General features: G+C 30.4%; 1 protein-coding gene across 13 annotated transcripts in view; it reads right to left on the bottom strand.

Annotated features, from left to right (window-relative positions):
* The window catches only part of LOC118184600 (adenylate cyclase type 10-like), a 195,434-nt gene that overhangs the window by 66,986 nt on the left and 110,853 nt on the right, over positions 1–17,595 (bottom strand). For all 13 annotated transcript variants that reach the window (XR_015044053.1, XR_015044054.1, XR_015044056.1 and 10 more), the window contains exons 16-19: positions 13,989–14,216; positions 10,156–10,345; positions 7,785–7,868; positions 4,034–4,305 (exon numbers count right to left, since the gene is read on the bottom strand). Coding sequence is in view for 7 of the 13 variants with exons in the window: in XM_085826923.1 (XP_085683049.1) it covers positions 4,034–4,305; positions 7,785–7,868; positions 10,156–10,345; positions 13,989–14,216 (774 nt within the window). In the remaining 6 variants the exon portion in view is untranslated. The remainder of the gene's footprint in view (positions 1–4,033; positions 4,306–7,784; positions 7,869–10,155; positions 10,346–13,988; positions 14,217–17,595) is intronic.

Here is a 17,595-nt window from a genome sequence, read left to right as displayed (position 1 = left end):
ACACACACACACACAAAAAAAAAAAAAAAAAAAAAAAAAAAAAAAAAAAGAAGAAGAAGACAGAAGAGTCTTCATTTCTTTTTCAGCTTGCTATCCTTGCAAGGAGAGACTTTGGTTTTCAAAGGTGAAGTGTTTCAATTTCCAGATTTTAAGAAATGATTCCTACAAGTTAAGAACAGTGATAGATCACTGGCCGATTGAGTGATACTAAGCCTTGATTTGGTAGCATTTTTAACAACTAAAGTTAATAGTTCACGAACATAGTAATCCACTAACAATTCCTCATGGCCAAATCTTGCTTTGAGGCTTTCAATCGCTTTTGTATAATTTTCTGTTGTAGGTGGATAGCTATAATTGATCTCTTTCGCTCTTGTACCTAGCAACATACATTGTATTAAATATTGGAATTTGTCTTCCAATTCTTTATGATCATGAATTCGTTTAAACTGACTCCAGAAACACAACCATTCTTTAACTTCACTGCTAAATTTCATTAGTTCAAGTTTGAAAAGTTTTATTTTTGGGTAAAAGCGCAGAATAGGCTGCTCAACAAAGTTCAGAAGGCGGAGCTGTGTGATGTCCATAAATGGGTGGGACTAAGCTTGTGACGTCACAATGTATACTCGCATTTACACTACGCATACTTTCTATTTTCTCTTAAAAATACAATAATAAATTGTTTATTATTGTAAATTAATATTAAATTATTTACTTTAAAGTTACATTTATAACATTTCAGCTTAGGCATTACTGATAATAAGTATAATAAATTGTTTATATTTAAAACTACTATGACACATTGAGCGAATTCTACCAATTATTAAAATGATAAACAACATCGTAGTCTCTAATACTTGTACAGCTTCAATATTTTCAAAGATTTTTATTAAAGCATTTATACAAATTAAAAAAAAAAGACTTTTTTAAATTTAAATTCATATTGTGGAACATTTCAATTTTATCATTTTTACAAATTACCTTCTTGCTACGTAATGACATAATACCTTACATACCAATAATTAGACAATTTTCATTAGTTTCTAAAAATTTTAAACTTTACATAAAAAGAAGAATATTTTTTTTATTGTATATGAACATCATTACACAGCTTTCATATCAGTTTCTAAAATTCCTAAATCACGCCATATTCTCTGTAGGCATACTAGAATTCTACGCATTAATAAATAAAAAAAATCTCATTTCTCAGAATGAAAGAAAATAATATAAGAAATTAAATACTGCAAACTTGAAACACTAAGCAATGCTTCACATATGCACATATTATCAATGAATTCATATTATAAAGTGCAATTACAATACCAAACACTGCGGATTAAAATATCAGGTAAACGTTACTTAAAGGGTCAAAGTTTACAGTTTTGCTACTGTTGAGTAGATTGTCGGACTATCGATATTTATCATAAGTCGGAAAGCATTATCAACATATCAAAACCAAACACTTTAAAATACAATTTAAGTAACAAAAAAGGTGTCTCAAATATGATTTACAGTTAACAAAATAATACAAATTTAAAATACACAAACGATATGTTAAACATTGCACATAAATAAAGTTACATTACTGCTCAGCATCACACACAACCTCGTTTTCCCTCGTTTCACAACGATCAGTATTCGCTCGAAAAACATCAAAGAATTTCACAAATTCGGTGTCCAAGTGCTCATCCATCTATTTTCACTTAAAGAAAAATCAGAGAATTGGTTTTGCCCATGTGCACATCGATCTATTTTCACTTAAAAAAACACCACAGAAATGCACAAACTCGGCATCACGCACAACCTCGGCATTGCGCACCACATTGGTTTTGCCCATGTACACATCGATCTAGTTTCACTTAAAACACAGAATTGCACAAACTCGGCATAGCGCACCACATTGGTTTTGCCCACGTACACATCGATCTATTTTCACTTAAAAAACACCACAAAAGTGCACAAACTCGGCATTGTGCACCACATTGGTTTTGCCCATGTACACATCGATCTATTTTCACTTCACAGAATTGCATAAACTCGGCATCGCGCACAACCTCGGCATTGCGCACCACATGGGTTTGCCCATGTGCACATTGATGTATTTTCACTTAAACACCACAGATTTGCACAAACTCGGCATTGCGCACCACATGGGTTTGCCCATGTGCACATTGATGTATTTTCACTTAAACACCACAGATTTGCACAAACTCGGCATCGCGCACAACCTCGGCATTGCGTACCACATTGGTTTTGCCCATGTCAACATCAATCTATTTTCACTTAAAAAAACACCACAGACTTGCACAAACTCGGCATTGCGGGCCACATTGGCTTTGCCCATGTACTCAGCGATCTATTTTCACTTTAAAAAAATCAGACATTGAATAAACTCTGCATTGCTCATATACTCAGAAATCTGCTTTCACTTAAAAAGATCAGAGAATTGCAGAAACTCGCGTGTAACCAACTTCATTGATTTGAGTTTGAGTGATTCAATTTACTCTTCGCAAACTATGAGTTCATTCGAACAGACTTTGAAATTCGATGCTTACATTCGCCGCCTCCAGTAACTCTACACATCCACTCAAAACCGTCTATACAGTTCTTTCGCTCTACTAGTTTCATATCTGTTTCACAAATTGGACAGCTACGATATTGCAATGAAACATTTCTCCATACACCACTTAATAACGCTCTTTTTACCTCTTTGCTCCAACTGATAAAAAAAAATTCAGATTCAGATACTCATCCAATCTGCAGTAAGCACCAAATTAGACACACTCATCAATAATCAAAACATTCTTTAAGAATTCTTTTCTGTATTTTCAGAAGTTACGGTTATAATTTTTATCTCATGCATTCAATTATTTCAATCGTTTGGCAATGATCGTTTCCAATCGATTGGTATCTTAATAATACATTTGTAAGAGATAATTTGCTGCGTTAAATGCTAACACTATCACCCAACACACAAAAGTAGATTTATAATTTAAAAAATCTTGCGCAGAACATTATAAACCTAACATTTCAACTCAGTTAAAATATAATTTAAGTTTTCATTAAATACGAAACTATAGCATACTTATAATTTGTTTTTTAAGAAGACACGTAACCAATATTACCTCATAAAAAGGCGTGTCCAAGCATAAGAGAAGTAAACACAGCATCGACTGATGCAGCCTATTCTGCGATTTAGCCTATTTTTGATTTCTCATTACTTAATATATTTCTGTTTGGTTGTGATTTACTTTCTATAAAAGAATTGACGCAAACTATAGCTTTATCAAATTTGACTTTATATTCATTCTTCTACAGATTCAAATTCATCAGAATAACTTTTACCATTATCATTTGCACTTACGGCAAGTTATAAAATTTCGTTATCAAGAGTCATTAAACTAGCACTAATGTGTTCTAAAGTAGATAATTTAAGCTTAACATCACTTATTTCTATATTTTCATCATCAAACAGAGACATTAAATTTTTATATGTCTTAGTAAACGATGTCCGTAATGGAGATCAAATCCCTTCTTAATAAGATGCTCCACTGCAAACCAAAACTAAAATTCAATTAATCATTTCTTATATAAAGTACTCACCTCTTATATTTAATCACGTCCAGGTCACCAAATGTTAGCTATGACGGTAAATGTACACCATTTTCTCCATTCATCAACTTATTTCTACCTAAATAATCTCTCAAAAATTTAAACATAACCAAACAAGTTTATTCTACCAAAATAATAATGTTTTACAGTTGTTGCCACTCAAGCAAAACTAAAAAGGAAATTAATATTACACTGGTTGAATGTAGATGAACAATGCTATACTTTACACCCTATGTTATGTCTACTGTTTGTTTTTTTATTTTAATGCTTTACATATAAAAAGAATTTAAAAGCTTTTTAATTATGAATATTTTAAAAGTAAAGTCTTTTTTTCAGGTTCAAGACTGAAGTATCTAGACTGAATTTTTCTCCTCTCACCCAAAACAGTTACAGAAAATTATGAATGTATTAAAAAATCACTTACCCCACTATCTCTTTATGAACAGCTTTAACTCCAAGATACCAACAAATAAGAGCAGGAAAATATTCTCTGCCAGATAATTCCAAATTTATATGTGTATATGCTTTTAGATACAGAACACCTGCCAGAATTGAAGGTTCCTTGAAATTGTAACAGAGGCTGAGAAGAATTAATACGTTTTCCTCCTCGGCCAGTTGCCGAATCAATAGCCATGAGTACTCATCCATGAACTCTGCACCATTTATTGCAAGAAGCATTTGGAAACCTGTGCAAAACTATTTAAAAAAAAAAAAAAAATTTAGAATAAAAGTAAATTATGACTAAAAGAAGCTTACCAGGAAATAAGTTAAAAATCACAAACAAAATTCTGACCTTAATGAAACATAAGTGAATCAAATAAAAGCTTATAAAAGAAAGAACAACACTTTAATACCAATGAAAAGAGAAAATGAATTTTTCTGCAGAACTCATTCTGGATAACTTTTTGATATGCTTTTTATTTATGATCCTGCAATACAGTTTGTTCTGCAACTGTCATGGTCCTTGCCTGCTTCACCCTGAATGAGAAGTATGGTAATACTTTCTCACTTTTACTAAATTGTAGGACATCAGTGTAACTGCTGGCCTTTGTAACTCCAGGCGAAGAAATAATCTCATCTGGCAAAAATCCAGAGCCCAGAGCAGCTAGACAAGATATGTTAAGACATCAACAGTTATCAAGAAAACCTCAAGTTGAGGAATAGGAATAAGCTGAAATAGATAAGAAGACAAATATTCTCCATGCTACGAAGGGCAAATACATTGACAATTTGCATCATATTAAAAAAGATTTTAATAATTATCTCTTTATATTAACAATAATCTCATTAGCTTGTTAAGTTATTTGAATATTTCAAACCCATGAGGGCTACCTGCCTACGAGCAGGGATGTCTTTGTAGAGGACTTTCTCAGGGAAACTGGTTCTGTTCATGTTTCACACAGGAAGGACCATAAAAATCAACTGTGCTGCCAGCCTGCTTATTCGGTCTGTCTAAACCAATCAAACAATTTGTACACCAGCTTTAATTACTCAGGCATTGGTGGAACCACATTAATTTGTCTCTTTTTATTATAATATAGTGGTATATTAAAATCCTATGACTACCAGCATAACCATAAATTTAAACAGTTATTCATACAGTGAATTCATCACTTTATGAACACCTATGGATCACTAGAATATTTAAATTATAATTCCATTAAAAATTTAAATATGTAATTTTAATTATATTAAATTTATTAGCTTTCAAAAATCTCACAAATGTCTGTTTACCAACTCAATTTACATGCCAACAGAAGAATAAGTCCAAATATATATATATATGTCAAGCATGTGAAGATTCTTCTTCTTCTGAGGGGGTGGGATATCACCAGATATTTCTTTTTTAGCATGGTTATACATAGAGAACTTTATATACTCAGGAATTCTTGAAATAATAGGTCTTCAGAAGCCTGAACACTTGCAAACTTTCAACGAAGTTTCTATGTTTGAATATCAGTCATAATTAGAATTATTCTCACTTAGTCCTTTTACTGCTTTATTAAACTATTAACTTTAAAGTATCCTGCGTATTACAAATTTAGAAAATTCTTATTATTCAACTCAATCTAGCAAATTTCACTTTTTCATAAAATTTTTTATATTAGGAAAAAAAAAAAGAGAAAAGAAGAAGAGGGGGGAACGAGTTTCTAAGAAAAGAGAGACAGACAAAATGTGCAACATACGTTCATAAATCAAAAAGGAAATTAAAATTTGCTCCATAGGTTAATTTTCAGGATCATATGGAACTGAATTTACCTCACTGGTAAAGGAAAATTAAAAAGACAAGAAGTTCATAAATGGAAGCTTCGTAAAAACTGTTACTGTAAATTAAAAAGACAATAACTAAAAATATATTGTTTTAATAAATACACCATAGATAATGTATACAGTCAAAAGTCGTTAATTCGGACACCCATAATTCGGAATGATCTATAATCCGGACATCAAAACTAAAAACTTTCTGCGCATGCGCCGCGTTGACACATGCGCAGAGGCGTTCACGCGTGCGTGTAAGACCTTTTACGACTGCGCATATGAGTGTGCGCAAGTGCAGAATACGTTTTCGCGTGCGCATTTTATGTATAATGGACGTATAAGCTAAAATTATCTAATTATCTATTTCAGTTAATGTTGATGATTGCGTTGTTCCTTAATTTTCGAATTGCATCCGGCTTATTATTTTTTGCAGACTGTAAGAGCAATTTTATAAAAGTAAGCTTAAACTTTCGATTATATCAAATAGAATTTCCGATATATATTTGTTAATATGTAAAGGATCTAAAGCGAAAGTATGTTTTGAAATCCGAAATCTGTTTATCAATTTCACGCTGCTCGGCGGCGGGCGCGTAATGAATTGGAAGTTGATTTGTCAGCATTATCCTTATCTTCAGCGCAGATGTTTTTATTTTATTTGGCTTATAATTCCTTACCAAATGTAGTATTTCATCTCGATATGCTCCGTCTTTGATATGATTTAAAACAAGTTCCTCTTCATTATAATTCGCTTCCGATAGCGAAGAAAAGTGACAGAGGTTATTGAAAACAAAAAAATTTCGATTGACAAATTAGTCGGTGTTCTTGACACAGCAATTATAGGACTTGAACGGCGGAACTTTGTAACTGAACAAGAAATTATGTCTGTTTAATAGAATTAAAGAGAAAGTATTATCACATGAAACGAAGCAAAACTTAAACAACTTACATTGAAAGAAATGTTTAATAAAGTAAACAAATAAATATTAAGCTTTTTCTTTTTGCAAATTTTGATACCCTTTAGATCATAATTGTTCTTTATTTCATAAATTACGGTTTCATATTTTTAATTTTAGAATTTCTGCATGCCATCTTACGAGATTTAAACTGATGATCTATAATCCGGAAAAATCGATAATCCGGAATCGCCGAAGTCCCGACGAGTCCGGATTAACGACTTTTGACTGTATTACGAAATTCGTAAATTATGTATGTATCATGAAGTTATCTAGTACTAAGGTTTATATTCCTACATTTTATATATTTCCATATCCAGTATCCAGGCAGAAAAAGAGAAAGAAAGGAAAGCAGAGTTTATTTTTCATGCTTGAATAATGAAATTATATTTTACGCATGAAATTTTTATTAAAGTAAAAGCTGTTTGTTGTTTTACCATTTTAAATTAATCCAATAAATTTCTAATCAGTCTTATAAATTCAGAATTTTGTAAACTAGGTTCTTTTTAAATGTGTGAATAAACATTTTGGCACTTTAGAGTACTTACAAGTGCCTAAATCACTTTATTTTTGGTAAAAAACAAATTGATTAAAAATGATAGTAATGTATCATGAATAAATAAAGCAAATAAAAACCACCAAGCATTTCATGAGAATAATATGGTATGTTTCATAGCTTTTTCATAAATTTAATTTTTCCTTTAAAAATCAAACCCATTTTTGAAGTAATATAAATTTAATTTAAAAGAAATAAATGCTGTATTATATTTTTTATCTCAGCTGATTTTAACAATAATGCATGCTAATTATAGTTTTCAAAACTATTACAAAAAGATTTAAATCATGAAAATGATCAGACCTGTTTTTTGTTTCAGCTATACATTGGAGAACATGAAAACTTCATATATAATTTTTGGATTTGATGTTCAGAATATACTTCTTGAAGGAAAAAAAACATAATACCTCTTTAAAAATATCTTTGAACAGGCCAATAATTTGCTTATTTCTAAGAGTCTTGTCCACATTCACAGTCTTAGAAGGTGGAAACTAAAAGGAATAACATTTTTTTTTAAATAATAGAAGCTAAACAGCTGAACCACAGTAATTATTACCTAAGTTTATTATTATTTTTTAAATTTTACTTATTTTATAAACAGTATATTACATATATTAGAATTTTTTCTTCTTATATATATTAGAATACATTAGAATTTTTTTTAAAGTTATAAACATGCTAATAATAAAAAATTATTCAAAATGACTAGGCTGATTTGAGATGGCTTCGTTTTTTAGAATGACAAGTAACAGAAGATATGAAAGGAAAATTAAAGTTCAGATTATAAGGTCACATATAGGTTTCTAGAAAAGGCAGCACAAACACTATAATGTACTAAGGGAAATGACTTACTCTGGGAGTTAACTCTGGAACACCACTAATTCAATTTGCACAGGCTAAAATTGTGCTCTGCTATGAAAATGTGACATTTTACACTACTTAAGTATTCATTAGTGGTTCACAATTCAATCATTATACCCAAACATTCTCCTAGACTGTTTTCTATTTGCATAAATCAAAATAGCACATTAAGTGGGAACATGAAAAAAATCAAACAAAATAATGAATAATCTATCAAAAACAGGTTTGCAGCACTGTTTTCAAACTATACGACGAGTAAAAGCATATTAATAGTAGAGAGGCCTATTTCAAATGTAACTAAATATCATAAAATCAGTTTTTACATGAATCACCACAAAATTTATGGACAGAAGATGTAAACAATAACTTTTTTTTTATATTTAGAATTTATCTTTCTCAACAAGTTTTTCGAAGTTTATGTTCTTAGATTCATCGGCAGGAGCAAAGGCATATTTGCATATCTAGACAGGTGATATGTATATGTCAAGAAAGAATTTTGGGATATGAAATGAAAAATGAAAATATGAAATGAAAAAAAAATGCACTTCAGTTCCTTAAAGAGGAATTCTTTAATTTTCATTTCATTTTGTTCTGCCATGTTCAAATTTTAAGCTTTTAACCCCGATAGCCTCCTTCTCAAAGCCCAAAAGGAAAATTAGAGTTTTTTGTCAGGGCTGATTATAACTTACATATGGTGATAGAAATTTTCTGTTCCGATAACTTGCATGCAGAATCAAGTGGAGAATAGATGTATTTATTTTGCTTCCTGAGAGCAAAAAGTGCATTGAGAATTTGCCTATTCATTGCAATATACGAAAAAAAAGGGAGGGTTAGAAACAGCAGATAGGCATACAAATTTTAATGACACCAATGCCAAAAGTTGTTTAATAAATAAGAAAAGGTAACAAATTTTTGCTACATTATTTAAAAGCAAAAATTAATCAGGTGAAATGTGCTTTTACAGTACTATGTATTTAGTTGAACCCAAGTATGATACACATCTATTAGGATGTACAGTGATTAGGTTTTTTTGAAGAAGGAGAGATGGAAATATTGAACCGGGACCTCCTCATTGCTGGCTGGATGTGCTACTCATTTACAACATGAAGGCACATGATAAGGAGGGAGAAAATATCTTCTATAGTCCCCCTTTTAAATGGAAATTTGGGAGAGAGGATACCATTGCCAAATCCTGGTGGTAATGATATAGAGACATTAGGTTATTTGAAGCAGGAGACAAGAAAAATGAGCAATGCCCTCGCTGAGACTCGAACCTTGGACCTTTCAAGTATGCGCCAACTGTGCTGACCATTACACCATGAAGGCATGCTAAGAAGGTAGGAGAAATACCTTATATAATACCCCTTTTAAAGGGCAACTGGGGATTAGGGGACCCAATTACCAAATCCTGATGGTGGAGAATCTTCCTCCCCCACCTTTTTTAGTTTGGGTGCCACTGTAGAGTCATAGAGTCATTAGGCTTTTTGCTGAGAGACATGAAAAATGAGCAATGCCCTCACTGGGACTTGAACTTCAGGATACACTCCGAGTATGCTGACCTTTAGTTTGAGCACTCTTATAAAGTCTTTTTTTTTTTTTTTTTTTTTAAAGCAGGAGATATGAAAATGCACAATTCCCTTGCTGGAATTCAAATACTGTGAACCTCCTGATTGCTAGCCAGACATGCTACCCATTTACACCCCAAAGGCACAATGTAAGGAAGGAGAAAACACCTTATAAGGAAAAGAATTAACTATTTATTATGTACATAAACAAGCTGGATATATTTTGTGTGCTTAAGCAATACATCAAACGTGTAAAATTATATACTCCAAAATCAATGAGCTCCTTTACTGCTCTTTATAAAAAGAAAAAAGAAAAAAATAATATAAATTGATTATTCTATGTTATACAAACCTGAACATGAAATAAATGATTCAGGAGATACAGAGGGGCATTGCTGCATCCTGGTAAGAAGTTAAGAATTATTTGCTCTCGCTCAAATATACCCTCATTTAAAGTCATATCAAGCATGTGGAATGCAAGACAAGTTATAGTAGAAAAAGGTTCATCAGCATGAGAGGGTATTGTGCAGCAAGAAACAGTTCTAAAAACAAAGAATAAGTCATAATTATGTTTTTCTCAGAAGGTTTAATTTAAAAATTTTTAGCCCTAAGAATAATAGTATTAATAGCAAACTAAGTGAACTACTCATATGAGAAATTAGATGAAATATTATAGCAGAAAGAATGCCAGACTATTTATTAACAGTGGCATAACAAGGGTGAGGAAAGGGCGCAGTATCCAAGGGGTGCCAATTTAATGTTACAAAATTGTAGAATGAAATGTTTTCCTTTCTTGGCACACAAAATCTTCAGTTGTTCCTGGGCACTGAAAACCCTAGTTATGCCTCTGTTTCTTAATTAACTGTTTTTAAATAATTTTTACAGGGTGATTCCAACCTCAATTTTCAGTTGTTCCTGGGCACTGAAAACCCTAGTTATGCCTCTGTTTCTTAATTAACTGTTTTTAAATAATTTTTACAGGGTGATTCCAACCTCAATTATGGAAACAACAGTAAAAAAATGCAGGCAAAAATAACACATAGCAGTACATAAAAATCTGTTCAAATTTTGCATTTACAATAGGAATTTTTATATAACTGGAGGATTTACTGTATGGAATTAACCAGCAAATAAAAAATTTATGATGTCTTAGAATTTGGTGAATGCATCATGATGGTAAAATGGAATTTCTAACAAACAATCAGACAGAACTAGCTATGTAAAAGACATTTTATGTGCGGTATAACAAGTTCAAGGATGCTAGCATAAGATCTTTAATTTATCTCTCAAATTTAAACAATCTGTTATTAACTAAATGAATAATTAAAAGCAATAAATACACTCTTTAATCATTTTAAATCTTTCCATTTTTAATAATGCATCTGCATTATTAAAAATGGAAAGTAAATAATTTGGATAAATTAAATGCATTTAATTTTAAAAATATTGAAATAATTGCATGTTTATTATAATTAAAGAAACATATTTTTAGTACATGTTGCATACTATGCTCCATGATAAAAGTTTTTTTTTTTTTTTTTTTTTTTTTTTTGTGTGTGTGTGTGTGTGTGGAGAGACAAATAAAAATAAAATGTTTCCATAATAGTATTTGTTAATTGTAAATAATAACTCATATGGCAAAAACGAAAACAAGAAATAAAGAAAAGAAAGAAAAAAAAAGAAGAAGAAGAAGAACAGTAGACTTAACATACAGTGCACAAATGTTTGTGAATTAATGTTTATAAACTACAAATTTGCTGAATATCATAGACCAATGTGTTTGTATATGTGTTCATCTAAACACTAACAGTTATTAAAATAAATATAAAAATATAAAATTTTAAAAATTATAAAAAAAATTCATATACATATAATATAAAGCATCTATCTTTCAAATAATAAATTAATAGCCCTTTAACTTCTCTCTTCATTCTAAAAATAACAGAGCAATGAACTTTCCATAGTCCTTATATCTATAAAACAGTTATCTATCTATCTATCTATTAAGCTATTACTGTGAACAAACTACACAGTGATGAGTTCAGCTCAATGATATAAAGCCTCAAGTACACATCACATTATATGGATCTGCAGCTGAAATTCTTACAGGGTACTTCCAGGTGAGGAAAGAACGTGGGTGTGTAATAAGCTCAAAGGCCTTGAAAATTTAAAGCCAAGTCAGAAAAGATCATTATAATAATAATTATCTAGAATATTTCTGGATTGAATCGGAATATGAAATATAAGCCATCACTAGGTGAGTAAGTGCAAAGTACAGCACAGCAATAAGATATAAGGTTTCAACAAAAGTTTTCAGCCACATCAAATATCACCTGCACAAACAGTTCATTTTGGTGTGCTTAATTATATTTTGCCAAGTGATTTTTGGCATTTGAAACAAAGAGCCTTGCTTCAGAATACTGTGTTGTGAAATTTGTAAAAAATTATCGTTATCATTAAGTACAAGGTGACTGAAATGGAATTATCATGCTACAAGATTAGAACCATCATTTACTTCCAGTTCGGTTGCAAAACATCAGCTACTGAATGTCACCAAATCATGTATACAGCTTTAGGTACTAATGTGGCACTGTGAAGGTTTGGCACCAAAAGTTCAAAAATAAGAACTATGACATTAAAAAAAAATTCAAAATTCTGGACCGGATCGTCACTTGTGATGAAGAGTGGATTCACTTCAACAAAACATGTTGAAAAGGGAATTAGTATGCATCCGGTGAGTCCGTCGACAGCGTCGCAAAGTGCAATTTGACTTGGAAAAAGATCATGCTTTGTATTTGGTGATATTACCGTGGTATCATCCACAAAGAGTACCAGGAAAAAGGTAAACCCCGTGACAGGTGTACAGCTAGATGCTAATCCATGTGTTAGCTACTAAACAAGGAAAAATGTTGAACTGAACTCTGGCGCAAAAAGGTAATGTCCCAACATAATAATGCAAGACCACATGTGCCTGCATTCTCTAGCTGGACTCTGTATGGACTCGAATGGGATCTTTCGCTACACCCACCATATAGCCTAGACATCGCTCCTTTGGACTTCTACCTTTCTTCACACCGGCAGCTATATCTTGCTGGTGCTATCTTCCATTCTGCACAGGATATACAAAATTAAATTGATCTGTTTTTGGAGTCGCAGCCATCAAGTTTCTGGGCTGAAAGCTTTGAAAAAACTACAAAAACATTGGCAGAAAATCATAGATTTGGGTGGTGATTATCACCCGCCCCAAAAATATTGCTTTCATGTTTTCTTTTCTAACTTTATTAAGAACAACTTTTGGTAGAAAACTTTTGTTACAACCAGATACAGATACAAAAAACACCGAATAATGCAATGTCAAAATCAATACAGTATAAAAAACTTATGTACACAAATACAACGAAAAGAAATAAGTATTTTAAATTCTTCAAGAAATTAGAAAGTTTCATTTTACTTCTGGAGAAGTAAACAGTTGAAGTTCTGTATAAATGAAGACTAAAGAGTTGTTATTTATTTTATTTAAATAGAAACACATTTCTTTTTAATTTTATTAATGAACACATTCCAAAAACTTTCTCAAAGATAAATACAGTTTGACCGTCTCAGCCACAACCATGAGTAGAAACACACGTGTGCTATTTGGACCGAGTTATTCTCAAAATGGGCTGGATGGAAATGAATCATGTAGTAGGGATTTTTTACCCTGTTTCTTTCAATTATCTTGCACAATAGGAGTAAAAAAAACCTATTGACTGGTGTCCTTTTTTTTCACTACAAAAAATTATTGTTCCGCAATTTTTAGTGACCTTATCTTTAAAGGTAAGCAATGAGATATGAATTGTTCTTATAAAATTCATAAATTATGAACAAAAAATTTCAACATTCTTGGTTTCTGAGCTATGAACTAGCACAAATCGTATAATTTATTTCTGTGAATTTGAACCAAAGATGGGGGGAAAAAAAAACTCTGATGAGAAGATTCCTCGATGACATGGGGACACCTTTAGTCATATAAATTTCCTCTCTCCAGTAAAGACAGGACTTTTACATCACCTCTCCCCTCATTGCACTTAATTAACACCCCTTTTGGGTGATTCTATGTGTTTTGGGAGAATGCCAGCCAAGGTTGTGTTTGAGACAGTTGAATTATACTAATGGATCATGGAAATTATTATGAGTAAAAATTACTTATAATCCATAGAAGCAGCAGCTCCAACAGTGTAATACATAAGATATTCATTGCCACAATCACCTTCTATAATTATAACTGGGAGTAAGGTTTTTTCTCGCATATCAGCTCGTTTGTCCTCATCAGTCATAACAGAAAGGCATTCTTTAATTCTTTTTTTTCCCACTTCTGCTTCCTTTTCATCTTCTTCATCTAGTTTTTCAAAAACAGATCTCCTCATTTTCATTCTATAAAAAGGAGATAAAAAAATCAGCAATGCATTTTTCAGAAAGGCATAGTTTGCCACCTTGAAAATAGGGAAGTTCTCACAACAAAAACCAGAAGGTCCCAGCAGATTTTCATGCTGTATGACAGGACCATTTCAAAAGATTCAAAACTGGTTTAAATTCATTTTATATAGCAAGATTCAGGTTATTCCACAATTTATAACATGATTCTGACATAAAATATATTAATATTTATTTACAAATTCTAAATTTCAAGTTCTTCAGCTAGTTTCATTATGTAATTTTCTTACATTTTTATGCTGAAAAAAACCTAAGTAAGGAAAGAAAGCATTTATTTATTATTTAAGTACTTTAAAATATGATAAAAATAAAATTACTAATTAATGTACGCACTATTAAGCGGATTTACTTAGTAATTTAAAATACATTCATGTGAAATAAAACTCAATAAAAATGTCTATTGATAAAACATTTGGTTGAATTTAAAATTAAAGGTCTATAAATGTCTACAGTAGAATAAGGCAATACAGATCAAATAAAAATGTATCAGAAAAGACCGCTGAAGGGGAATAAAATTTGCACAAGTTATTGTTATTGTTGAAAAAAACTTTCATTAGTAAAAGCTTAAAATTAAGAACCATGAGCTATGGCTATCTACTGAAAGACCAGGAAATGTGTCAAAAAACTGGGTGTCTTTCAATAACACTAATTTTTGAATTTATTTCATACTTATAGCATGCTTATCCTACACTTCACTTACATACCAGTACATATATTCCTTAAATATTTTAATTTTCTATACCATTTAAGAATTTTCACTAGTATGCACATGTATGATTTTTGTGCAATAGTGATGAGATTTTTTTCACTTCTGTGAATTTACAGAAATTTTGAAATGAATTTCTGTTCATATCAACAAACAAAATCAGTAAAATTATTTAGGAAAAACAGAAAACAAAACTGATATATATATACATATATCAAAGTGTTCAGAATTTAACGATCCTCTCAAAGAGCTCTATTAAAGTTTAATATGATTTATCAGTATGCATTAGGTCGAATTTTATCAATTAGGTCAAATTTTGAAACATATAATGGGATATTAAATGAATGTGCATTTAGACTAACATGGTAATATTATATATCTTCAGTATATTTAAAAAGTAAATATATATATATATATATGTGTAACATAATACTATAAAAACATTTAATGTTTTTAATTAGATATATTACAAAATCTAAAAAAGTAAAAAATTATAATATTAAGAACCACATCTATTGCTTTTAAATAGTTTAGTTTGTTAATTGATAACAGACAGATTAAATACGAAAGAGCAATATTTTATGTTTTTCCGAATGGCAACAGAATGATAAGTGAAACAATGCAAATTAAGTTTCCAGACAAACAGAAAATTTCTTTTCTATCACATGCAATAATTTTTTTTTTTTTTTTTCAAATTTTGGTTATGAGTGAATAAATTCAAAAGAAAAAATTTGCACTAATCTTGCTAAACTTAAACCTCAACTGCTTTGCACAGTTCATTCTTACCATACAAGATTTTGTAGACTGCAAATAGCAACAGGATAAAGTAAAATTTTATAAATGAGGTATTCTCAGCAGGTTTAGCAAATTTCTTCTATGGTTGATTTTTTGCCTTTTCAATATGAAACAGATTGTTTAAACAAGCACAAAAACATATATGGCAATTTAGTCATACTTTTCAATAGCAATTTAGTTATACTTTATTCATTTATAACATTATTATATTATAAATCAATTTAAATATTTTCATTTTTCCCCCTCCCTACATATTGAGCTTCCTCTACATGCCTGCAGCAACTTTCTTTGGAATATGTACATGTGCATATATGTTTTTGTGCTTGTTTAAACAATCTGCTTTCATATCTGTGAGTTGGGATGGATTTTGAAAATGAATTTCAGTTGCTAACAGCAAAAGAAATAAATAAGATTATTTAATTATAAGTTATTCAGAAAGAAGAGAGTATAAAATTGAATTAATTACTAAAAAACTGAATTCACATAATCAGCACAATGTAATATATGCTATAAATGAATAAAAATATTACCATACTCTTCAATAGACTTTTTTCAGAGGGGAATTGTTTAATTATTTTGCCTTTCATTAGAGAAGTGATGCAAGTAAGTTAAATTATTATTAAGAAATTTATCCCCTTTGCAAATAGCCTACAAATTCTTCATTGTTAATTTCATCCAGTTTTTCCAAAGTCTTGGAAAAAACTTGTTTCTTCTAGAAAAAACTTAACCCTGTCCTTAACTCCACCTGTCTGTCTCAAACGTTTATAAATGGTTTAGGTTTTGTTCTTCTTAAGATGGAGTATAAAAACCAGGAAAAGCAACAACTGAATGAGAATGATTCAGAAAGTTGTGGTGAAAATGAATCCTATATAAACATAGCACATCAGACAAAAAGGGAATTAAATGTGATGAAGTACTGATCGGAACTGAAGAAATTAATGATGTTAATGTACAAAGTCTCAACCCACCATATTCATTAGTGTTATGGTAGAAGAGCTATGTTAGCTTGTTATGGTAGAAGAGTTAATGCAATGTTAATTTTTTAATTAAAATAATTTATTCTGATTACAGTTTGCTAAATATAGAAATTTTTATCATTAGAGCAATTGTAAAATAAGGCAATTGAAAAATCTCTCTGAAATGGTACTAAAATTATATTTTCATTAATGACTATAAACAATGTAATTTTTGAATTTACATTATCATAATTAAAAATATATGTTGCTATTAATTTGAATTTTCATTTAAGGACATTAATGCACATTTTAATAAAGTGATCTGAGCAGATTCAATACGACCATCAGTTCAAAAGAATGATAAATGCACTTAAAAAGTGATGTTACAAATTAGAAAAAAAGTCTGGAGAAAAATTATTCCTAATTTTGAATTGCAGTAAGTTGCAAGCATGAAACAAATTCTTCAAGATTTTGAAATGTTTTGTTTGAATCCTTTCCTCCTATTTAAAAAATTTAACCTAATCAAAGTTCTTAAAAAAAAAAAAAAGAATGTAAAAAAGAAATATTCATTTAAAATTTTGAAATTGGAAAGTCAAAATGAACAGAATTAATTTTTTTGAGCTCTTAAAAAGGCAGTAAGCCACTATTTTGGTTACTTTCATTTTTATTATAAATATTATTATTAGAAATTTGTAATCCATAATATAGAGATGAGATTGAAAGTAGGATAAACATTTAAGATATACTTAGACAACATACTGTTGTATTATATAATGAAATAGCAATTTTATTTGTAGTTTCGTTATTATTCTACCAAATTTAAATTTAACTTATAAAAATCAGCTTTTCATAAGTTGAAATC

This window comes from Stegodyphus dumicola, chromosome 11, assembly GCF_044657685.1.
Source record: "Stegodyphus dumicola isolate Sdum_Otavi_A_Nest chromosome 11, ASM4465768v1".
Taxonomy (NCBI): Eukaryota; Metazoa; Arthropoda; class Arachnida; order Araneae; family Eresidae; genus Stegodyphus; species Stegodyphus dumicola.
Note: the sequence above shows the minus strand (reverse complement) of the source record. Positions and strands in the feature narration are given on the sequence as shown.